The sequence below is a fragment of the Zingiber officinale genome, chromosome 6A (assembly GCF_018446385.1).
Source record: "Zingiber officinale cultivar Zhangliang chromosome 6A, Zo_v1.1, whole genome shotgun sequence".
Taxonomy (NCBI): Eukaryota; Viridiplantae; Streptophyta; class Magnoliopsida; order Zingiberales; family Zingiberaceae; genus Zingiber; species Zingiber officinale.
The window spans coordinates 26,513,925-26,540,277 of NC_055997.1; the positions used below are offsets into that span (position 1 = coordinate 26,513,925).

General features: G+C 35.1%; 4 protein-coding genes across 5 annotated transcripts; 3 read left to right on the forward strand and 1 right to left on the reverse strand.

The window, feature by feature from the left end:
- Positions 1-1,885: 1,885 nt before the first annotated feature.
- Positions 1,886-3,731, forward strand: LOC121994694 (zinc finger BED domain-containing protein RICESLEEPER 2-like). The gene is made up of 3 exons (XM_042548644.1): positions 1,886-3,427; positions 3,510-3,542; positions 3,657-3,731. The coding sequence occupies exons 1-3, from the start codon at positions 1,886-1,888 to the stop codon at positions 3,729-3,731; spliced, it is 1,650 nt and encodes a 549-aa protein (XP_042404578.1).
- A 5,242-nt stretch (positions 3,732-8,973) lies between these two features.
- Positions 8,974-12,227, reverse strand: LOC121996175 (reticulon-like protein B21). The gene is made up of 10 exons (XM_042550027.1): positions 11,570-12,227; positions 11,448-11,501; positions 11,207-11,365; positions 11,031-11,133; positions 10,877-10,951; positions 10,646-10,796; positions 10,507-10,576; positions 10,353-10,418; positions 9,755-9,877; positions 8,974-9,364 (listed from the first exon to the last, which is right to left on the reverse strand). Exons 1-10 carry the CDS (start codon positions 11,979-11,981, stop codon positions 9,222-9,224), a joined length of 1,356 nt encoding a protein of 451 aa, XP_042405961.1. The 5' UTR covers positions 11,982-12,227; the 3' UTR covers positions 8,974-9,221.
- Positions 12,228-14,770: 2,543 nt separating this feature from the next.
- Positions 14,771-18,950, forward strand: LOC121993821 (DNA damage-binding protein 2-like). Of its 2 annotated transcripts, none has more exons than XM_042548123.1 (3): positions 14,771-15,413; positions 16,227-16,612; positions 18,724-18,950. In XM_042548123.1, the coding sequence occupies exons 2-3, from the start codon at positions 16,263-16,265 to the stop codon at positions 18,752-18,754; spliced, it is 381 nt and encodes a 126-aa protein (XP_042404057.1). In that variant the 5' UTR covers positions 14,771-15,413; positions 16,227-16,262; the 3' UTR covers positions 18,755-18,950. The 2 variants fall into 2 exon arrangements, with proteins under 2 accessions (XP_042404057.1, XP_042404056.1); XM_042548122.1 differs by having other exon boundaries at positions 14,791-15,413; positions 16,227-16,587.
- A 6,525-nt stretch (positions 18,951-25,475) lies between these two features.
- On the forward strand, positions 25,476-26,353 carry LOC121994695. The gene is made up of 2 exons (XM_042548645.1): positions 25,476-25,754; positions 26,006-26,353. Exons 1-2 carry the CDS (start codon positions 25,476-25,478, stop codon positions 26,351-26,353), a joined length of 627 nt encoding a protein of 208 aa, XP_042404579.1.

Below are 26,353 nucleotides of genomic sequence, written 5' to 3' on the forward strand. Positions count from 1 at the left end.
TTTAGTATTCGAGCTGAGTTCGAGCTGAAATAATACCGGCTCGATGGCTTGTCAAGCTTTTTCGAGCCAGGCTATATATATAATATATGGTTTTTATTTATTCATGTAACTATTAATAAGTAAAGTGCCATTACATAATTAATGATAAGTACCGGGTAAAACTGTAAATTTTAAAAGTTTAATTTTAAAACCTAAATTCAATTCTTAAATTCTAATTTCTAAATTCCTAAATATCAGATTTTAGCTCAACCCTAATTTTAACGCTCAAGCCTCAAGCCTCTCAACTTTCCCTTCGTCGCCGCCTTCTCACCCTCTCAACTTTCCCTTCGTCTCTGCCTTCTCAACTTTCCCTTCGTCGCCGCCTTCTCAACCTCTCAACTTTTCCTTCATCGCCGCCTTCTCAACCTCTCAACTTTCCCTTCGTCGTCGTCTTCTCAACTTTCCCTTCGTCGCTGCCTACTCAGCAGTCACCGCTGTTCCTACTCAGCAGTCGTCGCCGTGCCTACTTAGGAGTCGCCGCCGTGCCTACTCAGCATCTCAGCGCACCCTCAGTCGGGAACAAACCTCTTGCGTGTATTTTTTTTTTGTGAGTTTTCGGAAAACACTGTGTTCTATGCGTTTCTTATTTCTTCCTTTTTCTTGATGCCATAAATGCACAAACTTGGTCATTCAAAAGATCCACAGTCCACGCTGGAAGTAGATAGAAGGATAAACTCTACCGCCAAACCCTCCAACTTTCTTTTGTTGTACTGATAAAGTCCACGCTTGAAGTAGATAGAAGGATAATCATGTGATAAACTCATAATTTCACTTATGGATCCTTGTTTTTTTAGTGTTATGATTATCGTTGTCTCATCGTTTAACTTGACTATAAGAGGTTGGCTAATTTTTTTATACTTTTTATAAACCTAAATAAATCTGATTTGAAATTGGTACAAAACTACAAATAGTCTTGTTCAATTCAAATCTATATCATGTGTTAAATTTGATTGGGCAAACATTATTTCCTAAGGTTAAAATTCTTAGCAAATGACACATTCGAATAATCGATATTTTCTTAACACTCCTATCAGTGGGTGTTGGGATTTCAACAAATTACCTGAAGTTCAACAATTGGACTAGTTTAATTAAGGTTATATTCTATATTTATTTAAATGGGCATGATTCAAACATACATTTTCTGCATGTAAAGTCTGGTTGGTGAGCACTATGATCTAAAAACTTGAGCCATTAAGAAAGGGTATATTCTTCTCTTAAGTCTTAACAATAGTAAAATTCATACTTTTAGTCTGTCCTAATTCATCATTTATATTCTCTCGACTTTATTTTTTTTCTTCTGAGTTTTTTATAATTTATTTGGCAGTTTTTTATCTCTTGATCAGTTATGTCAATAGAAGGGTCATCTATTACACTTACCATAAATAGTGTCATAGCTGAAAGTAATGAGGTTAATCTTGAGATCAACAAGGAAATTGTCATAGCTGGTCAAGAAACACAAGAAAATGCTACAGCAAAAGAGGAAGAGGGGTTCCAAACAAAGAAAAGGAAAAAAAATTTAGAAGTTTAGAATGATTTTGACACAGTGGATGGATCAAAGAAAGCAAAATGTAAATATTGTCAATCTCTTTTTACATTGGGTAAATCAAGAGTCACATCAAGTCTTTTGAGACATAGATTAAATTGTGTGAAGAGAAGAATTAATTTACGAGCAGCTGAACAACAATCAAAGTTGAGTTTTTTGCCTACTGATTCAGCTTCGCCATCCATTCTGACTTTGCATTCTGGAAAATTTGACATGGAACAAATGAGGGAAGCAGCTGCTCATTGGATCATGATGCATGAACATCCATTCACCATTCTTGATGAAGAGGGGTTCAATTGAATGATGAGGCGTGGAATGCAGGAATGGCAAAAAATTAGTAAGACGACATGCCGAGCAGATTGTATGAAAATTTATGAGATTGAGAAAAAGAAGTTGAAGAAGAGTCTTGAGTGTGTTGATAAAATAAGTTTAACAACAGATTGTTGGAAGTCAAAGACTCAAAAGATTGAATACATGGTTGTCACTGGACATTGGATTGATTCTTGTTGGAATTTACAAAAGAGAGTTTTAAGTTTCATTAACATTCCACCACCAAGGGGAGGTCTTCAAATTTCTGATGCCATTTTCAAGTGTATGAAAGAGTGGGGCATTGAAAACAAGGTTTTCACTATTACAGTTGATAATGCTTCAAGTAATGATTTGGCTATTCGATATATGAAAGATATCATTCAAAGGTCAAGAACATTGGCATGTGAAGGAAATTTATTTCATGTTCGTTGTTGTGCACATATCTTGAACTTGTGCGTTCAAGATGGATTGAGGGAGATTGAAGATATTATTGGTAATATAAGGGAAAGTGTAGAATATGTAAATCGTTCAGAGGCAAGATGTGTGCAATTTGCAGAGTGTGTGCAACAACTACAGTTGAAGGATAAAAAATTGATTCGTGATTGCAAAACCGGGTGGAACTCGACTTTTGAGATGTTAAGTTGTGCACTCAAGTTCAAAGAAGCTTTTAAGATGTTCAAAGAACGTGATCCCTTTTATGGTTGCTGCCCTCAAGAAGGAGAATGGAATAAAGCTCAAAAGATTTGCTCACTGTTGGAGTCTTTTTGGACAGCCACACACATTATTTCAGGTAGTGAGTATCCTACTTCAAATTTATTTCTTCAAGAAGTTCAAAAAATAAAGTCAGCATTGAATATTTATGCACAACATGAAGATTTGTTTCTTAAGCAACTAGCTAGCAAAATGAAAGAAAAATTTGACAAGTATTGGGGTGATTGTAATTTATTGATGGCTATAGCTGCTGTGTTAGATCCAACCAAAAAAATGCTTGCGGTTGAATTTTGTTTTCCTAAGCTTTATTCTGAATTGGATGCCTCTAAGCATATCTCAAAAGTTAAGGAGATAATTAATTCTCTTTATGAGGAGTATGTTGTTGAAGAAACTAATAAAGGAGCACCTCATTTATCAGAGTCTGAGAGTTTTGGTTCTTCAAGTGCTAGAAGAAGTCAACAAAATTCTGTGTATAATTGGGATGATTTTGATGATTATTGTGCAAAAGTTGAAATTTCAGAGACTAAGAGATCTGAATTAGTAGATTATCTTGAAAAGGGTCGTCTAAAGAAGAATGAGATTCCTAAAAAAAATTCGTGTTTAGAATGGTGGAGAATGAATAGAATGCAATATCCAATATTGTCAAAGATAGCAGTTGATATTTTAGTTATTCCAGTGAATTCAGTGGCTTCAGAAGCAACATTTAGTGCAGGGACAAGAGTTATTGATTCTTATCGTTCATCTCTCTCTCCAGATACAGTGCAGACTCTACTGTGTGGGGGTGATTGGCTTCAACATATACATGGACTGAAAAATAAGACTAAAGTAAGTTAAATTTCATTATTAGCTTTCTAAGTTGCATACTAATGTATTTAATCACTTATTGATCTGATTTTTACTTTTCCAGAAAGCTAAAACTTATCAAGAAATTGTTCTTCCAGTATCTACCTTTTAAAGTAAGTAAGAGTTTAGTTCTTTGTTTAACATGTGTTTCCAGTGTAATTATTGTGCTATTACAGTTAAGCTTAATATCACTTACTATTGTTGAATGCAGATTGTGCTATTGCAGTTAAGCTTAATATTACTTCATGTTATTGAATGCAGATTGCAGTATAGGTGGTATGATTGAGAATTTGAGATGGAGATGAAGATATTCATTGTTGCAGAAATTTAGTGTTTTGAGCAGTTTGGAACTTTGGATGGTTTGAGTTTGGAATATCATGTTTTTGGATTTGGTTAATTTTGTTGGAAATTTGAGATGAAGTTTGATATTTTAGCAACAAGAATAGTGTTTTATGAGATAATCGTGTTTTTGATTTATGTTTTTTTATTATCTGAGACTAAGAATTTGAGATATGTGTTGTGAATTTGTAATGTTTGAACTTCAAGTAGTTTTCTTTTATCTCGTATGTGTTGTGAATTTGTGATGTTTGAACTTCAAGTAGTTTTCTTTTATCTCATAGATGAATAATTGATGTAGATGAATAATTGATATTTTGATGTTTAATTTTAGGGATAAATTTGATCATTATTTATTTAAACAATAACTTGTTTGATTTACAATATAAAAAAAATACAGTAAAATTGGCTTAGGTTATGACTCGAGCTCAAGCTTGAAAGCTTGAATTTAATTCGAGCTTTTCGAGTCGAGCTCGAGCCTAGGATTAAATGATCGAGCCAAGCTCAAGCTTAAATTTATAAGATTGATCGAGCTCAAGCTCGAACCGAGCTCGAGCCAAGGCTGGCTCGAGCTTGACTCGGCTCGTTTACAGCCCTAGTCTATCTTTCAATTGGATGTAAATCAGCATTCCTCCTTGGAGATGTGAAAGAAGAGGTTTTTATTGTTATGACCAAAAGAATTTAGATATCTCCACGATAATATGATATTATCCACTTTGGGCTTAAGTCCTCATGGTTTTATTTTTGGACTCTATCCAAAAAGTCTCGTACCAATAGTGATATTTTTCCCTTATAAGTTCATAATCTTTTTCATATTTTTTTAATGTAGAACTTTATTTGCAACCATTGCAACCCAAAAACCCCCCCTAAAAATGAAGGACCACCCCCTCAAATCTATCCATCCAGACATGAGAGCCCCCTCTTCCTTCGTTAGAGGTCAATATTCCACCCACATGATTTGATTGGACCATGACTTTTGTGCAAAATCGATTGTTAGTCGTTCTAGCAATCTGAGCTCTAATACTAATTATTAAGACCAAAAGTATTTAGATATCTCTATAATGGTATAATATTGCCCACTTTAAACTTAAGCCCTCATGATTTTATTTTTTGGTTCTACCCAAAACGCTTCATACTAATAGAGATATCTTTCCCTTATAAGTTCTTGATCATTTCCATGTGTTTTCAATATGAAACTTTGTTTGCAACCATTACAACTCAACATTTATTGATCAGTCTCTGGGTTATGTGAAATTAGGTAATGAGCATAAAGTTTATAAATTAAAAAAAGCTCTATATGAATTAAAACAAGTCCCACGGATTTGGTATAATCATATAGAAACTTATTTTTTGAAGGAAGGTTTTCAAAAATACTCTTATGAACATACTCTTTTTATTAAGATTGATAAATAAAAGGGCAACCCGGTGCACGAAGCTCCCGTCATGCGGGGTCCCGGGGAAGGATCCATTGTACGCAGCTTTATCCTGCTTTTTGCAAGATGCTATTTTCAGGATTTGAACCCGTGACCTTTTGGTCACATGACAACAACTTTACCGTTGCGCCAAGGCTCCTCTTCCTTTTTTATTAAGATTAATGATGGACAAAAAAATATTGATAGTTTGTTTATATGTAGATAACTTAATCTACAATAGAAATATTACATCTATATTTGGAAATTTTAAAAAATTTATGATGAAAGAATTCAAAATATCTGATCTTGGTATGATGCATTATTTGCTTAGTATTGAAGTGGTACAAGCTTGTGTTGACATTTTTATTTCTCAAAGAAGATATGTGCAAGAAATTATGTACAGATTTCAGATAAAAGATTGTAATCCTATAAATACTCCATCTGAGTTTAGAATGAAGTTACATAAAGATATTGAAGAAAAGAAGATTGATACCCCACTTTACAAACAAATAGTAGGGAGTTTAATGTATTTGATGGCGACAAGACCTGCATATTATAAGTATGATTAGTAGATACATGGATTGTGCTACAAAAATGCATCTCTTAGCTGTAAAGATAATTTTTTTGGTACTTGCAAGGTACTAAAGAATTTGAATTATTTTATAAAAGGGTTTAAAAGTCATATATGTTTGGTTTTACATATCGTGATTATGCAAGAGATATAGATGATCGAAAAAGTACATCTGTCTATATTTTCATGTTGGGGGCAAGAGTTATTTCATGGTCTTCAAAAAAAATAATCAATTGTTATAATATCATCCATGGAATTTGAGTTTGTTATTGCAACATCTTATGCTTATCAAGCTATTTGGTTAAAGAAGATTCTTACAGATATTTCAAAAAGGATGGACCTACTCAGATTTATTGTGATAACAGTTCGACAATAAAACTTTCAAAAAATTCAATGGTACATGGTCGAAGTAAACACATAGATGTGAGGTGTCATTTCTTGATAAATCTCACAAATAATAAAGTCATTAATCTTGTTTACTGTAGAAGCGAGAATCAAATTGATGATATTCTAATTAAGCCTCTTAAATTTTCTACATTTCAAAAGCTTAGATATCTACTTTGTGTTTTTATATGGAGTTTAAAAGTTTGACTTTTTTTAAACGGGTTATTACATTTGGAATATGAGTTTAAGGGAGAGATTTTTAATAAATTAGTGTGTTAATGGATTGATAAGTTGACATGTTTTAATTAATAATTGAGTTAGTGGAAGAGAAATAATAGGATAATGATTTTAATATGATATTAGTGTTAACGGAGGAAAAATAATAGGATAATAGTTGTAATATAGTATTAGTGGTTAACGTTGAGATGTTATTGAAGTTAGTAAATTTTGTTGAGTATGCATTATATATTAACTTAGAAATAGGATATTTAATTATCAATAAAATTATGTATGTAAAAATTTATTTTATCCTCTTACATCCATGATTATTTTATTATTATTCTCATCAAATTTAGCATCCTTTTATTATACCGTAATCCCGCGGGGCCAGAATTCATCTCATAAGGTACGACACTCACAAAAGTAATTGATTATATATTTGCATGTATTGAGACCGATATGTAAATATATATTTCATAAGGCATACTTGGAATGTTTTAGGGCTACAAAGAGGATTATAAGAATAATTCTTTATAATATTTTTTTCTTATATAGTTCTACAGTTGTGAGAGTGTGGCATCTTCATTTACAAAAATGAAAACTAATAAAAAAAGGATAATCTTTCGAGGCATATGGAGGGAGTTTAATGTCGAATTATTTTTATAAGAGAAAAAAATAAAAATGGCATCCCAGATTTTATAAATTATCAAAAGAGTATTTAAAAAAAAATCAATGACCGTCTCTCCTAAATGTTTTCCTAAAATGATGTTTTGACCAAACTTCGTTGTAGGAGATACATGCTATCAGATAGTTTCTACAACATATAATAATTATTCAATAATTTTTATAATATGTTTAGGATAAGTTTAGGATTTATAATTTATACAGTGTAAAAGTTATTCAATAGTTGTTACAATATGTAGAAGTTACTCGATAGCTGCTACAATATGTAGAAATTTACTTAGAAGCCACTACAATGTATTTAGGATGAGTAAGATTTATGATTTTATATAGTGTAAAAGTTATAAAATAATTGATACGACATGTAGAAGCTACTCGGTAACTGTTTCAACATGTAAAAACTACTCAGTAACTGTTTCAATGTGTAGAAGTTACTCAGTAGCTGTTACAATATGTGTTTAGTGTGAGTTTTGGATTTATGATATTTGAACATTATTATATCAAAATATTTTGTACAACTATTTTAAAGTTATTTTGATGAAATTTAAATAATTTTGATCAATTAGTAAATAATATTTTAATATAATAGTGTTCAGGTATCCAAAGTATAAATCCTAAACCTTAAACTCAGACTAAACACATTGTAACATCTATTAGGTAGCTTCTACACATTGTAGCAGTTATCAAATAGTTTTTACATAGTATAAATCCTTAATCATAAACTCATCTGAAATACATTATAGCAGCTACAAGTAACTTCTATATAGTATAAATCTTGTCCCCGGGGCTATGGTGGCGTGGTAAAACATCCAGATTGTTATCCAAGCACATACGATTCGACCCCAGCTATGATGTATTTGTAAAAAATTTTCCTCCAAATAGGAACATAACAAAGGATGTTGGGCTTCTAGGTTGGCCGTCGCGCGAGCTTCCCGATTTACCCTAGTGGCCGATGAAAAACTTCCGTGGAACCGGACCAGTCACCCTAAGAATAGTCAATGAGACTAACTAGATTTAGTATTTTTTTATATGGTATAAATCTTAAATCTTAAACTATCATAAACATATTGTAGCAGCCATTAAATAGCTTCTACACATTATAACAGCTATTTGTTAAATTCTTCACATTATGGAAGTTACTCGATATCTTTTACAATAACACTAGGTCAAGGGGTAATTTTGCGATAAATCAAGGGAAGAGCGTCCATTTAATTTTTTTTTTAGAAAAATAGGTGCTCATATGATGTTTCTTTAATTTTTGCCAAAAATAATTACTGACATCAAATATTCTTAATTTATTACTAAGAAATGATTTATTACTTGCTCTCCAGATAATTTATAATAACTAGTACCTCTAGGAATTAGTTTGTAAAAAAAATTAGGGGTATTTGGTTTGTGTTTTCTATACTGTTTTCTGTTTTCATTTTCTGAGAAAATAGAAAACATGTTTGATTTACGTTTTCCACATTCATTTTTAAGAAAATGAGAGAGCGTTTTCTAAGAAAACGAAAAACACGGAAAAGTCATTTTTTGAAAAACGAAAAACGCGCGTTTTTCAGAAAATGAAAATGGGACAAACCAAACGCACCCTTACTTTTTTATTTTTAAAATTTAAAACAAAACAAATATTTGTCATTACCTAAGAAAAAAAAATATGAACCCAACTAATTAATAAATGGGGGGAAATAGTCAATTAATTAATTAACTTAGTGATATAGCCCAAATATAATTTCGATTAGGTAGAAATTTAAATGTAGGTCCATTGTTCTCAAAATTTAGATATAATTTGATAAATTGTAAAATGTTCACTTACCTTTGGTTACTGGTGATTAAGCAAGGGATGTCTTAATTGGTAGACCAATAATTAATTAAAGAATTAGCTTAATTGCTTTATAAATTAGTAGTTAATTATATTCATGTCAAGCTTTTTCCAAAAGATAGTTAATTAATATATGGTAAAATCTCCACACTCATCATTAACTCACTCCACATGGTGCAATAGACAGCATGGACACCACATGTTTGGTGAAATGCCTCAATTACAGTATATACCGACAAACACTGCGATCTGAAGAAGAAGATGCCTCGATAAGATTATATTTCCTTACTGTTCTTCAAGTTTGGTGTCAGATCACCACTTTGATCTGTTTTCCTTTTCCTTTTTTTATGGTAATCAGTGTAATTTGAGCAGCTGGCTTTGTCCTGCCATGGAATCTTCTTGTCCTTCCTTTTGTTCTTCTCCTTCTTCTTTTCTGCTGCTGCTGTTCTCTGCTGCAGATTGTTGGTAGAGCTTCACAGCCACCACAAGCATGAAGACTGTTCAAAGATGTAGGCATGAAGGTGTCAGTCCTTTGTCCACTGTAGGGTTCTTCGTGTTTGGACCGACAAGTGAATTGGGTTCACCGGGTCAGTTAGGGCACCGGTTCATGAGTTTCGTTGGTTCGGTCAACTCAACCGTGTTGAATGTCAATGTTCTAACAAAATTATTTTAGGAGGTAAACATTGAACTATGGAATGATTCCTATCGGTGTTCTAAACGATTGATCTACTCAATTAGTTTGACTAGTTTACCCTAGAACCAACCCCCGGTAATTTAGAAAGAAAAATTTAAATTTTGACATCATGAAGAATTTATCGAACTATGAGAAGAATGATGAAATTCGATCATTTCAATAGAATAGCAAGCATAGAGAGCAAGACACTTACATGACCAAACCCTAGCGATAGTCGACGATATGTTCCAAATAACACAAAATATGGCAACGGCCATGGCCTTCTTGTGGGTGCATGACTCCCACCCATCCCTAACCCTATCCAACCAAAATCTCCCTGCACGGTGAACACGACCGTTAACGTGTTAATGACATTGGTAGAAATTAAGAGAAGAGAAAAAATTAATCATATTATTGGATCTTAAAATTGATACAGAGTATATATAGTTAAGTTAAGAAACCCTAAACTCTATTAAAAAAGAAAAAAAGTTCAAATTGCTCTAAAAACTATAAACAAATAAATATATAATCTAACAACATCAAATACGACAAGTTTCAAAACTCAAACTCACAAAAATAGACAACACAAACACAGAGACACCAGATAAAACTCAATTTAACTTTGAAATTTACTTGCATAGAGCTATTATGCTCCCTGATTCTCGTGCACGATTCTCGCTGTGCGCGGAGTGTTTGAAATGATCCGAGCGTCCGGAAATGCACTCAATCACGCACGGAAGTGCATAACACCTCTCTCTACTTGCATTCATCAAAGATAAAGTAAAAGGTAAAGGGGTAAACAACCCACTGACCAAGTTTTGTCAGATGAGAAGAGTAGGAACAGCAGGCTTTTGGAACGATGAAGACCCCAAAAAACACTGCAGCAAGCCAAATCAAAGCAGTCAGATTTCTCCTCTTCGATCTGAGATTTAGGCTGTCAAAAGTAAAATCTAAATCTAAGCTCACTCAATCTGACAAGACTCCAAATTGTGATGTTGCTGCCGCATCTCGCCATCACAAATAGAACTCCAGCCAACTGTAAAACAACAAGAACAATTTTTAGTGAAACTACGAATCTAAAGACAGCAGCAACCCTAAATTATACCTTTAAAGTCGTTGATGGATCACCAGAGAAGAGAGTTTTGAGCTTCAGAAGTAGGTCGTTGATATAAGGAAGCAGCATTTTTAGAAGCCAGATTGCATCTTCTTCTTCGACTACATTGCAACTCTCGTCGCACTGCGACTGTTCTTCTCCTCTGATTGAATTTATCAGAAAATGTATAATTCAGAAGAGGAAAAGAAGAATCAAGTGTGTGATTTAGAGGAGTTTAATTACCTGCGGATGAAGGATTTGCAGAGGAAAACAAATGCGAGATAGATAAGTCCAACGTAAGAGCTCGCTGAAATCATACTGAAAATTGAGAGCTTTAGAAATCAGTTTTGATTCTTTTTGTCGTCGAACATTTCGATGAACAGTGTGTTCTTCTGACCTGAAATGGACTTCCTCGGCGTACGAAGAGGAGAGGAGGAGGAAGGTTCCGAAGCCGAAAACCAAGGCGGATCTCGATGCGTCCTTCCACATGACTAAATCTTCTGCAAGATTTCGAGATAGTCGAACGTGAAAAGCGATCGAATTTTGCAGGTTTCGGTTGTGATTGATAGTTACCAATGCTTTGCATCCTGGTGGATGAAACGACCTCGCATTTTTCTTCTTGTTCTTGCTCTTGTTCTTGTTGTTCTTCTCTTTCGACTGATTGGATGAACAGATGCTTACCGTGAGGAGGTGGTGGCTGTGCTTCTGACTCTAGATTCATCGCTGCATTCTCTGCGACAATTCAAGAACTTGAATCGTTTGCGAGAAGAACGCTCGAAGATCCAACTAACTGAATTTAACTGTCATCACTTACCAACGCATTGCATTTCGCTGTCTTCCTCTTCTTCTTCTTCTTCTTCCACTTCAGCTGATCGACAACAAGGGAAAAAATGGTGATTTCAAGAAGCAAACAAGACAAGAAGACTTGAATTTTACCATTTCGATCTGCCACGAGAACAATCTGCTCTTTTTCCACCACGTCCACTGACAGCAAGCTCTCGAGGCTCTGGTTCTTCTCCTCGTCCTCGACCGACACAGGGATCTGCTCCTCCTCCTCCTCCGCGCTCCTCGGCTTCTCGCCATTCTTATCCATTTCCTTGTCGACGAACATCTCGCGCTGATCGGTCCGCGAGATGGGTAAATCAGAGAGGGATTTCTTGAGCTGAACTGCGCTGCTTCCGCCGCTCTCCTCTTTGTCCGCCGCCGCAAAATTGGATTTTTTCCGCTTCTCGACCGACGCCGCACTGTCACTTTGGCTCTTCCTCAGCCTTGCGCCGCCGCCGCCGCCGCCATTGCCTCCGGCGCGGCTGCTCCGCGACAAGGCTCGCCTTCGACTGCATGCCTGCATTTCCCCTGCCGCTCAATTCTCGTTCTCGAGCTGCAAAAACTGCAGAACTTTCAGCAGAAGGAACTGCAATCTTCTGTCCCCTTCTCTCTTTTGTAGACGACAATTAATAGAAGGTATAATTTAGAAAGAGACTATAGCGCGATCATTGGATTCTTTAGATCATTGACGATGGATTACAGTGCTGACTATCAGTCCTACTCATTAAAGAAAAGGATTAGAGTGTGTGATTTGGTAGATGATGAGCTACCATGATTGAAGGCACGTCCTCAAAGCTTGAGATTGAAGCATGTGGCATATGTCCATGGGCGAGGCTTTAAGAGCTTTTGAGGATAATGATGGATTTTAGGGGGCATCAGCCAATGAGTAAGGGAGTAGATAAAGTAAAACAAGGAGATCTAAATCTACGACTTTGTTAGATTGATTCTTCATGGTAACTTTGATGAACAGTGGGTGTGGCCGTCTATGGCTAAAAAAAAATAAACAGCAAATGACAGTGACTAAAATTAAAAGAGGAATCAAAATGATCGAGAATATGAGGATTAGAGTTTAATTTTTTAATGGATAAATATTTTAGAGGTCATGTTTTAAGCGCATAAGTGTTTCAAATTTATTATTATTTTTTAGTTAGTGTAGTTTAAGCTGATTAATATTGGAGGTGATGTATCCAAATTATCTGTGCCAATATTAATCGGAGAGTGCTCATAACAAACGATTTGAAAAATTGATAAGATATTCTATCATTGCATCATTACCCGGAGGACTTATTTCAAATTTATTTAATCGTCTATCTTTAAGATTAATCGATAATCAGATAAAAAATATTAAGATAAAAAGTTTAGGATGAATAATTATTAGTTTTCTTTCCTTTCCTTCCAAGTAAATAAGATTTTAACTCTTCCCTCTCTCAATCCAAATTTTCTGAACTAATCTTTCCTTTGTTTACTTAAAGGAGTAGATGATGGAGGGATGAAACAAACCTAGGGGCATGAGAAAAAATACAATCATCATTTTTTGAGTTAAAAAGATACATACGTCATTTTTTATATATATGATGTAGTTTTATGAATGAAAAATGATATATACGTCATTTTTTTTCTATCCATTGTTTTTCGGCCGATTTGAGATGATTAATTTTAGCTTAAAATTATTTGCTATAGATTTCTTTCTCTTTCTTCTTAAAATTTTAATGAAGTAAGCGAAGAAAATTTTTTCATCTCATAAATTTTTTCTTAGTTTTACTTTCAGCTCTGCCTAATAAATAGAGTATAAAAGTGGACCACTTTCCTCCTTGTTCGCCCAATAAATCCAAGATTAAATATTCCATAACATATTAAAATTGAGTACTTGATTAATCTAATAAACGTTTTATAATTGTAGCATGGACTCATTTTCATTTGTCCTTGGGGTTATGGTATCGTTATAAGATATTTAATTATTATCTAGATATCTACGATTCGATCCCAATTGAAATATTTACAGGAATTTTTATTTACATGTAACTAAAGAATATTAATTTTCTAGATTTTTCATTATATCATATGTATTTTCTGATTTACACCAGTGAAAAGTGAAAATTTTTATAAAACAAATTACTTAATTGAAAGCTCGTCAACCAGAGTGACTGACTTTATTATTCAAGATTCTCTCTCCTTTGTCTTTTACCTTTTGTAAAATCACATCCTTCCAAATAAACATAATTGGAAAATACATTAATGAGAATGTGAAAAAGGAAAGAAATTTCGAAAAAGCGAAAGACTCTTCTGCTCCATGATTAAGTGGGGAAAATTCTCTCTTTTTAATTACTTATTTTAAATAATCCAAATTTTCATGTTTCATCCGATATAAATAATCTTCCCTCTAATTCGGATACAGAATAAGTTTGAAATACAATTTATGCAACAATCATATTTATCCTCTAAGTACTTTATCACTACACTACACTGAGAGATAAGTTTAATTGAAATAATATGATTAAATTTTGATAAAAATAATGTTATTTAAAATTAAATATTTAATCTTTTATAATTTTTTAAAAAATCTATCTTGTATTTAATTAGATTAAACAGATATTTAAAAGAGGGGAAAAAATTATTTTGGAGATAAATTTAGACCTTTCTCAAGTTAAACTGAATTCTTATTCTTAATTGTGTGTATATATATTATTCAATTAAAACAAGTGGATTCTCCTTTGTTAGATCTGACCTGAATCATTTTGGCCTTTAGTAATTTATCTTTACATGTTAGTTATCCTCTGTTTAGATGAGGTGAATGAAGGTTCATTAATAGAAGGAGAATGGAGGAAAAATAAAATATTTATATTCTCTTTATTTGAGAGAGAGGTGATGAGGTGATGTTCATTAACGTAATATATGTTATCATATTTGGAAGTAAAATAAGGATAATAAAGATTAAATATGTAAAATTATAAAATTATCTTCACTTGTGTTAAAGACTTACGTCTTCAATAACCTAATTCATTTATATTTATTGGTTAAAACTTATACATTCAAATATTTGTAATTTATTTGTTAAAATCAATGTAGACGTCGAAGTTAGTGTCAACAGAAAAGTCGACGTCAGCACGAAGTCGACGTTGAAGCTGGTGTCAGGGTCAAAGTTGACACTGACAAAGTTAACGTCGACGGAGTACAAGCGTTGGATAGTGCAAGCCGAACGGTACTAATAAAATATCTAAAAAATTAATTTTTAAAATTAATATAATAAAATAAAAATAAATTTGAAATATAAATTCTATTAATTCTCCCCTTTTTCTTACACCGCAAATGGAGGTGTAAAAATTTTTACATTTAAAATTTATCCTTAACTTTTTCTTCTCCGTAGCTCAATTGCTACCCAACAGATTTCAAGTTCCCCTGGAACGGCGAGATGATTACCTCCGTCATGATTCGCAGCAAGGCCTCCGACCTCGCCACCTCCCTGAAGCGCTCCGCCGCCACCCAGAACAAGCCGAAGAAGTTGAAGAAGAGTGCCAAGAAACCTCGCGTCCAGGATACCGTCGTTCCCTTCGCCACCGCGGCCTCCCTCCCGAAACGATCCAGCACAAATCTGAACCCCCTGCGATTTACCGGGCAAGAGGGAGGAGCTACTCATAGGCGATGCGCGATTTCCCGGGCAAGAGGGTGGAGCTACTCATAGGCGATGCGTTCGTGGATGGATCTGAATCGTCCGACCGGAATCTGGTTGGAGCCATCCTGAGCGCGTCCGAGCGAGCAAGTTTGGATGTTGCAAAAGAAAAGGAGGTGGGAGGACTGTTTGATCCGAAGAAGGATTTGATGATAGGCTAGGGAATCTAGGGTTTTGGGATGTGGACGTGGAGGAAGGGGATAGCGATGGGGTGACGGGGTGTATGTTTACATTCCCCATTCTGACCCTTTTTCCGAGATTTTAGCGCATCCCTTCTCCCCTACAAAGGTAAGCATGCTGCTCATCTCTTAGGCTATGTTTACTTGGGAGAGTGAAAAGCAAAATTAAGGAAAAGTTTCCACAGTGGAAAAGTTTCCGTCGTTTACTTCATTAAAATTTTCCGAAGGAAAAGTAACGCAATCCATCCGCGGATAATTTTTGAACCAAAATCGATCACCTCAAAATCGGACGGAAAGCAGCGGATGGAAAAAAAAATGACGCATGTACCCCTTTTGCATTCACAAAATTACACCATATACCAAAAAAAAATGACGCATGTAGCCTTTTTAACTCATAAAATTACACTATGTATCAAAAAAATGACGCATGTACCCTTTTTTATTTACAAAATTACATCATAAGTATTCACCTTTCTCTATCAAGGTAAACAAGTGTGCAAAGGAAAAGATTTCTTCACCATTTCTTTTCTCTTCCTCCAAAAATAACTTTCCATAGTTGATTCTTTTCCTTTCCTCATCCACACCATTGAGTAAACATAGCCTTAGTCCTTACAGTGCAAACTTGATTCCTAAATCCAAGAGCTTTTCAGATATCTGTGTTTGTGATGATTTAAGCTTCCTTTTTCAAATTTTCATTTTTCTATTGAAATTTACTTCATTCATGTACCCAAGCAGTGGGCTACCAATGAATCTAATGTTATATCTCCTTTTCCTAATAATGGTTGTTTCAGGGGCAACATACTTAAATCAAGTGTGAGGAATGTATTTTTATCCTCCTTTTTTTCTTTTTTCAGTTCTGAATATGTTGGTTAGGAAAGCAATCTGATGGTAAATTATTGTGTGTTGTTGCTATTTTGGGCAGATTTTGAGTTGTCGCTATGATGGACTCATCCGGTTGATGGATGTCGAAGATGGGACCTTTAATATGATCCACTCCGGTGATGATCTTATTTACTCGATCTGCCAGTCAGCAGTCGATACTAGCACAATTTATTCTGCGGAAGGTGCAGGAGAACTGAAACTTAAGGCTGAGAGGACAAGAAGAGTTTCAAACTCTTGGGATTTGCATGATAAAAGAATTAATACGATTGATTTCAATCCTGAGAACCCCAACATGATGGCTACTCGCATATGGGACTTGCGATTAATGAAGAAACACCAACCAGATAGTTTAAAGACAGTACAACATCAAAGTTCTGTTCATTCTGCATATTTCTCACCTGGTGGGCTCCGACTCGCTACAACAAGGTTTTACTTGTCTGATTACTTTCTCCTGCTGATGCTTGTTGGTTTTAGTATCTGGTGGACTCCGACTCGCTGCAATTGCTGATTCAATCACAAAATCTGTCTAAACATCAATTTGGCTTGTCCTTAACAATAATAGTTTGTAAGCTACCATCATCATCTTAACATTTAATGATTCCGGACAAGTATAGTAGTACAGTTTTTTTGGATTTACCTTTTTATTGGCCTTAAGATAGTTCGACTGTCAGATATATCATTTTTTTTAGTTGCCTTAAAGATGAGCTGCAAGGATTCAAGTACTTTAGAATCTCCAAAATTACTTATGATTAATTTTTTCTGTATAATAACATATGCAATGTAGGATAAATCAAATTGACTTTTCTTTGTACTAAAATGAAACAAGAAAATATTAAAAGTATCATGTCATGTACATGTCAAAAATTCTTGTTTTTAGTTTTTCGTTCTAGAAAGCAGAATTTGGAAACTGAAATGAAAAATCAAATAAACATTCATCATTAACTTTATGACACTATTGAATAATAAAGTTTATATTTAGACAGATATCTGATATTCATCAAAAGCAAGAAAAAAAACACTATAAAAAATTTTGGGAAATGAAAAATCTAATAATAAAAATACTATTAACCCACTTTGCACCTTGTCTTATCCTCCTTGTTCTAATTCTAACATAATAAAGTCTTGAAAGGGCCTTCTCTTTGCTGAAGATGCTATTAAATCTTTTTTATATTAATGCTTTTAGGAAGAATTCACTTTCAAATTAGTCAAGTGTTGTGATTGTTTAGAGCATATTTGGTTAGTTATATGCTAGAGCTAGTGTATCCTTAAGTTCAAAGAAAACTCTTTGGTGCAATTATGATGACATGGTTGGAATTGCTAGTGGTGTCAACTTTGATGATCAATCATTGGTGAAACATGACATATCACTGCTGTCGCATAAATTTCATATCCATGTGGGGGTTGATGGATGTGATTTGATTTTATTGTCACCTAACACAATTCAATATCTTGTGAAATTAAATTCCATTCTGTTCATCTGGTGAAGAACTAATATTGAAATAATGACAAAAATCATTGCTTTTTTAGAGCAATTTGGGGATGGGATAACTCTCGTATCTTTCAGGGAAACATGAAAAGAGCCATCAATATAATTTCAGCTGATTCAAAAACTACAATGTCTTTGTTCAGCGAGTACATGACTTCCATAGGTTGCCGGCTCGCCACACACCCACACACACTCGGAAAACTGGCTTCGGCTACGGCTCATGGCAAGGTGTTTTATTGGACAAGTCACAAGAACATGAGTTCTGATGGTTAGAAGTATGTTAGTCCTTTGCTTGGCCTTGAACTCTTTAGTCAGGCTTAGTAAAAACTACTAAAAACAGTGACAAGAGTGAGTGCTTGAGATTTTGTCTTATTAATTCTGGAGGTAGATGGTCTTCTTATTTGCTTACCGGGTAGACAAGAGTGAGTAATTGCGAAACTACTAGTGAATGTTGATTCAAGTTTCATATGATAAATCAAAGTGTAGTGTCTCATAGAGTCGGTAGGTTTGTATTCGATACACTAGTTTTTTAATTGATAAATCATATTATTTGTATTTATGATCGTTTCACTATTGGTTTTGCGTGTTTTTTTTGCCACTGTCTTAGATCCGAATCATGCCCCTCTTTTCTTTTCTCACTTGTGTTTCATGCTCATTGGAGATCGCACTCTTTGCTTCAGTATCGTTTTTAAGAACTCGAGCAGGCACAACTCGATCTTGCTGGTGGAAGCTCTTGTTTCTTTTCTTTGTAAAAAATGACCTTTTCCATGTTTTTTCTTTTATTATTTTGAGAAAAAAAAGAGAGAATATTTCTTATGTTTCTTCGGCATTTGTCTGTGCTATCTATTTTGTGTGGTTACATTTATAAACATTTCACTTGTTTGCTTAAAACAGCTTCTCAGTATAAATTTGTTCTAATGATAGTCAACATTCCTGTTTGCTTTTTTAAACCCATTTTATTTATGGTTAAACAGACTTTTTCCCTCGTTAATTTTATACTTTTGGTTTCATCTTTAGATTGTTATTGATCTCGTTCTTTCTTTTTGTGCAGTGGAAGAAGAGAATGGGGCGGCTCAAGATGAGGCAGAGATCAAAGTAGTCCTGCAGTGGTGATGGTAGGCAAATCTGCATCAGTTCATTCTCCACATGCTTTCGGAAGTGTGTTTTGGTAAAGAAAGAGAGCTTCGAGTAGTGTTTTCTAGTTGCTTTAGTTTATTGTTAGGGAAATTAAAGTATTATGCTTGTAGCATTTGATACTACCAAATCGGACGGAACCGAAGGATGGAAAATCTTATGACGCATGTACCCTCTCTTCTTGACAAAATTACACACTGTATGTGACTCTTCATTTCTCTTCCCTCAACTCATTTTCTCCATTTGAAGAAGCAGCCTTTGTGCGTCACCTATCCGTGGCAACATCTTCGATCTTTCCTCCCTTGACAGCGTTTCTGTCTTTCCTCGGTAACTTGTAGTAACATCTTGTCTTTCTTCGGCAGTCTTCTGTCTTCCCTTGGCAACGTGTGACTGCGTCATCTATTCTACGGCGGACTTCTATGATATTAGTAACATGCTTCCCCCTTCTTAACTTTTTGTTTGATTTCTTACCAAATTCATCATTATTCATCCATCTAGCCGACGAATGTCACTTCTTAATTTTTTTTTTTTTTGCCATGTTAGTTCGGCAACAAATGCTTTTTGAGTTGTTTTTGAAGCAAGCATGGACATATTTTAGGTTTACCAAAAATACAAACATTAAATATTCCCACATAAGTTAAGGTTCATTCAAGAAAAATCTGATTGATCTTTGAATGCAATCTTGGTGTCACGATTTTGTAAAGGAAGGTTTTTTAAAAAAAAAAATCTGATTGAATGCAATCTTGATGTCACGATTCGGTAAAGGAAGGTTTTTAAAAAATTTATAAGGTGTCTTTAATTTTTATTTTACAATAATTTAGCACTTTGAATTTTTTTACAGTAATCTATATTATTATTATTATTATTATTTCTACAGATTTAATAAGATGGAGTGGGATAATGGTGAAAAAAATATCAAAATATTAATGATTATTATGATGAGAATGATGGTAGTTTAGATCAGAGTTCGAATGATGAAATTTTTATAAATAAGAATTGTATAGTTGGTTTTTGGATGATTTTGAAGGATATGAGAAAATATGTAGATAAGGGTTTGTCGGAGAATAATGAGCAAAAAGATAATGTTCGACGTATTTTGTTGCACAATCTTATGACTTCTAGCGACGCATGTCATAGTATTCTCAGGGTGAATTTAGATGATTTTAGACGCTTGCGTGAAATATTAAAACACAACAATAGGGTAAAAGGCAATAAGAAATCAAGTGTTGAAGAATAGGTTGCTAAATTTTTATATTTGCTCGGTCATGATGTCAAAAATCGAGAATTGAATTTTTTTTCTTTCGTCGTAGTACAAGGACTACTAGTAATCACTTTCATGAAGTCTTGAAAGTTATTATTGGCCTTCATGCTGAATTTATAAAGCAACCAGATGGATCTGAAATTCCTCCTCATATAGAGAGTAGCAACGAATTCTATCCTTACTTTAAGGTGTTTTTTTTTTATCATTTTGAACTTCAGAAGTTTTGTAATATACTTTGTAGCCACATATGTCGATTGTCTCTTAATTGCAGGATTGTGTTGGTGCAATAGATGGAACTCATATACGTGCTAAGGTATCTGATGTAGATGCACCTCGATATAGAGGAAGAAAGGATTGACCAACTACCAATGTGTTGGCTGGATGCTCCTTTGATTTGAAGTTCATATATGTCCTAGCCGGATGGGAAGGAATTGCATCTTATTCTCGAATCATAAAAAATGCCCTATCTAGACATGATAAATTGATAATTCCTCATGGTATATAGTTTACAATTAATGTATATTAGTAGACAATATTTGAAAGAAAATATGACTAACTTATATCTTTGATTTGGTGGTAGGTAAATATTATTTAGTTGACTCTGGGTTTATGTTGAAGAGGGACTTGATTACCCCTTATTGAGGAATTCGTTATCATTTGAAAGAATATTCGAGATGTGGCCCTACAAATGCAAAAAAGTTATGTTGGTGCAGCGGAGGCCGGCAAGAGGGGGGTGAATTGCTGAAAACACAAAATAAAAATATCCTCCTCGCATTTCAACTCAATTAATGCAATAGTAAATAAAGTAAAGGCAGAAATAAAATTAAACCAAGCAAGGAAATAGAAATTAAGTAGAAAACAAGATTTAACCTGGTTACAACCAAGGAGGTTGTTAATCCAGGGCAGTAAGAAAAAGCTCAGTAGAAAAATCTCCTTTGCTGAAGGCGGAGAAGCCTTTTACACTTTGGAAGCTTAGAACTATTGCTAGTAATGGCTACACAATGATTGCTTGAGTTGTTGTTGAATTCCTAGCTCCAGGGGCCTTTTTATAGCTCCTGGAAAGTCTATCTCGAGGGTCCAAGGCGCCTCCAACAAGGTTTAAGGCGCCTCCAACTCGATCTGCGGATAAAACTTTATCCGCAGCGCAAACGGTCAAACTGGACTGCTCAAGACGCCTTAAACAATCATTCAAGGCGCCTTCAATGTGTTCAAGGCGCCTTCAATGTGTTTAAGGCGCCTTCAAGGTTACTGCTACAGTAATTTCAGCCTCTTTTGTCTTCTTTTCTTCTCCTCTTTAGCTTCCGAAGCTCCGTTCTTTTGGGTGATTGCGACCAACCGGAATAGGGCTCACCCGAACCCAATTCCCGGCCTTCTCCTCGAGCAGCCTTCCGTCCCGGCTTAACGTCCCTCGAACGCCGCATGCTCTTCACGCCCACCGGAGTACTCTTCCGCAGCTCTCTCGTCCTTCGGACGCACCGAGCCCGTCGGCTCCCTTCCCGTGCCGTCCTTCTCGCTAGCTGCGTCTTCCGCTCGACTTCCTGTGTTCCTAAGCTCCTGCACACTCAGACACAGGGATCAAACACAGCAGGACCTAACCAACTTGGTTGATCACATCAAAACTACTACGGGGTCCAACAATCTCCCCCTTTTTGATGTGCATCAACCCAAGTTCAAGTTAGGGTTAAAATAGACATAAAAAGTAATTTTAAAGAAAAAATTACTAAACTAACAAGTTAAGCATAATTTTTTGCAATTAGTAAAATTGCAACACTTTTTATAATAACAGAAATTTCAAAATTTTCTAACTCCCCCTAAACTTGTATTTTTCTCTCCCCCTTTGATCACAGCAAAAATGGGGTTAAAAAAATAACCTAAGTTAAGTGAAATGTATAGAATTTAAAAAAATTCTAATTCAAAAACGAATTTTTCCAAACAAAAAAATTCTAAGTCAAATTTTTGAATTTTCAAAAAAAATTTTCTAAGTCAATATGAATTTTTCCAAAAAAAAATTTCTAAGTAAAATTTTTGAATTTTTAAAAAAAAATTCTAAGTCAATAAAAAAATTTCTAAGTCAAATTTAAATTTTTGAATTTTCACAATCTGACTTTTTAGAATTTTAAATAGATTTAAGAACTTTTAAAGCATTATTTAATTCTAGTTTAATGTTTTTTCAGAAAGTTAATTAAATATTTTTTTTTCAATATTTTAGCTTCCAGGTCGTGGCGAGGCACTAGGCCTTCTTGGTTATTGGAGCAACAACCACTTCCTTAGACAAAGCTTCCATAAAGAATTTCAATATTTAATTTTCTCACTGTAAGCTTTTAATTTTTGAAAAATTAATTAAGCACAGATTTTGGAACCCAATAGAGGTTCCTACCTACAGGGTTATTCAGATAATTAGGGGGTACATAATTTTTGGGTATCCTTCTAAGCTGGCCCTGATGGTTTCTAATATACCAGTTCAATTTTCCATAAACTTTAATTTTTGAATTTGGAAATCTATTTAAACATGTACTATTTCTTAATTTCTTAATTTCTAATTTTAGATTTTTATTTTCAGATTTCAAATTTTTATTTTCTTTTTCTAATTGATCTAATTCTTTAGACAAAGCTTTAATAAACTCAAAAGACTGTTTAGAGTTTAGGGCACGTACCTTACTTACCTCATCTTGCGATGCTCCCCCTTCATCATTGCTTTCTCCTTCTGATGTTCCTCCCCCTTCATCTATACTTATTTCTGAGCTAGACGTTTCTTCTAGCTGATGGTTGGCCATCAGTGCTAGTCCCGAGAATTCTTCGATGTCTGACTCGGAGGATGATGAATCTGACCAAGTAGCCTTCAGGTTCTTGTGCTTGGAGGATTCTGGTTTCTTGCTTTTTGATTTTTCCCTTTCTTTCTCCTTTCTCTTTAATTTCGGGCAGTCATCCTTGATGTGCCCTTCTTCGTTGCAGTTGTAGCAGCGAACCGTCCTTTTTCTTTGTTGATTCCTCTTTTTCTGCGATTTAAATTTATTAGTACTGAAAAACTTATTGAAGCGTCTTACCAGTAGTGCCGCTTCAGATTCGTCGACCGAGGCTTCGGAGTCAGAACTGTTCATTTTTGCCTTTAAGGCAATGTTCTGACTGGTCTTCTCTACTCTATTGGGCTCTGAAACTCGAGATTCGTGAAGTTCAAAAGTGGAAAATAACTGTTCTAACGTACTTACCTCGAGGTCCTTAGAGATGTAGTATGCATCTACTAAGGAGGCCCACTCTGGAGTTCTCGGGAAGGCATTGAGCGCGTTCGGATAGAGTCCCGGTTGGTTACCTCTTCTCCAAGGTTCGTTAGTTGCATTATCGGCTCCTTGATTCTCGCTTGGAGTTGCGCTACCTTCTCGCCTTGGTTCATCCGGAGGTTCGTCAACTGGTCCGGAGGATGTCGCGCTTTGCTAGCTTCGCCGGAGGTACCTTCGTGAAGTTCGGAATTTTCCCAGAGATCTTTCGCGAGTCGTAGCTTCCGATCCGGTTTACCTCCTGCGGTGGCGAGCAGAGTAGGTGGAACTCACCTTTCCGTTGGCGACGAAATCCTTGCTCCTTTTTGCTCCACGTGTTTTCTTCTTTGTCTTTAGGAGCTGCAAAACCATATTTCATAGTAATTAAAATATCAAAGTCTGTTTTAAAAAATACCTCCATTTTGCGCTTCCATGTGGCGAAGTCTCCGTCGAACTTCGGGGGATGGATGTTCGCTCCGGCCATCGTCTTGATCGTAGTGCTTCAGTTGGCGGTTAGTCCTTCTGAGGCGATCAGGCTCTGATACAGCGGAGGCCGGCAAGAGGGGGGTGAATTGCTGAAAACACAAAATAAAAATACCCTCCTCGGATTTCAACTCAATTAATGCAATAGTAAATAAAGTAAAGGCAGAAATAAAATTAAACCAAGCAAGGAAATAGAAATTAAGTAGAAAACAGGATTTAACCTGGTTACAACCAAGGAGGTTGTTAATCCAGGGCAGTAAGAAAAAGCTCAGTAGAAAAATCTCCTTTGCTGAAGGCGGAGAAGCCTTTTACACTTTGGAAGCTTAGAACTATTGCTAGGAATGGCTACACAATGATTGCTTGAGTTGTTGTTGAATTCCTAGCTCCAGGGGCCTTTTTATAGCTCCTGGAAAGTCTATCTCGAGGGTCCAAGGCGCCTCCAACAAGGTTTAAGGCGCCTCCAACTCGATCTGCGGATAAAACTTTATCCGCAGCGCAAACGGTCAAACTGGACTGCTCAAGGCGCCTTAAACAATCATTCAAGGCGCCTTCAATGTGTTTAAGGCGCCTTCAAGGTTACTGCTACAGTAATTTCTGCTACAGTAATTTCAACCTCTTTTGTCTTCTTTTCTTCTCCTCTTTAGCTTCCGAAGCTTCGTTCTTTTAGGTGATTGCGAACAACCGGAATAGGGCTCACCCGAACCCAATTCCCGGCCTTCTCCTCGAGCAGCCTTCCGTCCCGGCTTAACGTCCCTCGAACGCCGCGCACTCTCTTCACGCCCACCGGAGTACTCTTCCGCAGCTCTCTCGTCCTTCGGACGCACCGAGCCCGTCGGCTCCCTTCTCGTGCCGTCCTTCTCGCTAGCTGCGTCTTCCGCTCGACTTCCTGTGTTCCTAAGCTCCTGCACACTCAGACACAGGGATCAAACACAGCAGGACCTAACCAACTTGGTTGATCACATCAAAACTACTACGGGGTCCAACAAGTTATTCAATTTCCGACATGCAACTCTTCGCAATGCAATCGAGAGAGCTTTTGGAGTTTTAAAAAAGAGATTTCCAATTATTGCTAGTGGAACAGAACCTCATTATGAAGTTGATATTCATATAGATATTATCTTAGCATGTTGTATTCTTCATAATTTTTTAATGGGGTTGGATCCAGATGAGAGATTAATTAATGAAGTGGATCGTGAATTGAGTGCAACTTCTAACAATAAAGTGAGTCACAATGAAAGACAGGAAGATGACTGGAGGCAAGGAAGCATGATTAGAGATAACATAGCTAATGTCATGTGGTTAGATTACAATGTTAACTAAAGAAGGGTTATTTTGATTTATTAGAAAATTATCAAAAGAGTAATGTTTTGATTTCTGAGTCATTTTTATTGTACTTCTTATATGCTAGAAATGTTTGATTCGAACAATGTAATGGATTGAATATATTTTTTTGATAAATCTAAAGATTAGACGTTGATATGTTGGATTTTAATTTTTTTTTATACCTGCAATTTGCTTGTTAGACCAGTGTTAGTATACTTGAATGTTTACAATTGTGAATTAGATTTGATTTTTTTTTTCCATGTTCATGTGTGCATTTGATGTAGGTGTTGATTAAGAATGAATACACCAATTGAACAAGTCAAGAGAAATGTGATTAAGTGGACTGAAGAGATGGATAGAATTTTCATAGATGTTATGTTAGAACAACAAGTTAATAGTAACCGAATAGGTGGCACTTTCACATCTACTGCGTACAAAGATATGGTTGTCATTTGTAGTGAAAAAATTGAAATCCCATTGACAAAGGATAATTTGAAGAACATAATTAAAACACTAAAAAGTCATTTCAATTCATGTTATGATTTGTTTAAGAATGCAAGCGGAGTTCAACGACATGCTGAAAGTAGAAGATTTGAGGCCGAGGAGGTAGTTTGGAAGCAACTTATTGATGTAAGTATTAATTATAAATATTAATTCATTTTTAGTCAATCACTATTAATTATTATGTTTGCTGGTAGATGACATAAGATATGTATGACATGCATCTATATATTTTGTAAAATGTATTTGGTATGACATGCATATATTTTTTGCTTCCTCTGTTTCATGGATTCACCTACCAGCTTGATTGATTTGCTTCACTCGGACCAACCATAAATGTAGTTACTATTGTATTTCTAATTATGTTTAAATTTGTCTAGGCTAATCCATCAATCAAGAAGTGGAGATATACCCCCGTACCTCATTATGAGAAGATGTTAGAGTTGTTTGCTCATGATAGGACAAATGGTCAAAGAGCTTCTATTGCTTCAGAAAGAAATTTTGAAATTACTTTAGAGGAAGGACAAAGAGATCTAGATGATGAACATGAGAATTTTGAAGCGATCCCTGATAGTCCACCATTTGACGATCGATCAATGAAGCGGAAGCATGCATCTATTGATGCATATGGCAGTAAGAAAAATTCAGTCATCGACATTAATGTCAAGGAAGTTGTTGCTGCAATTGATCGTTCAACTTCAGTGATTGAAAATAGGCCATTTCGCTAA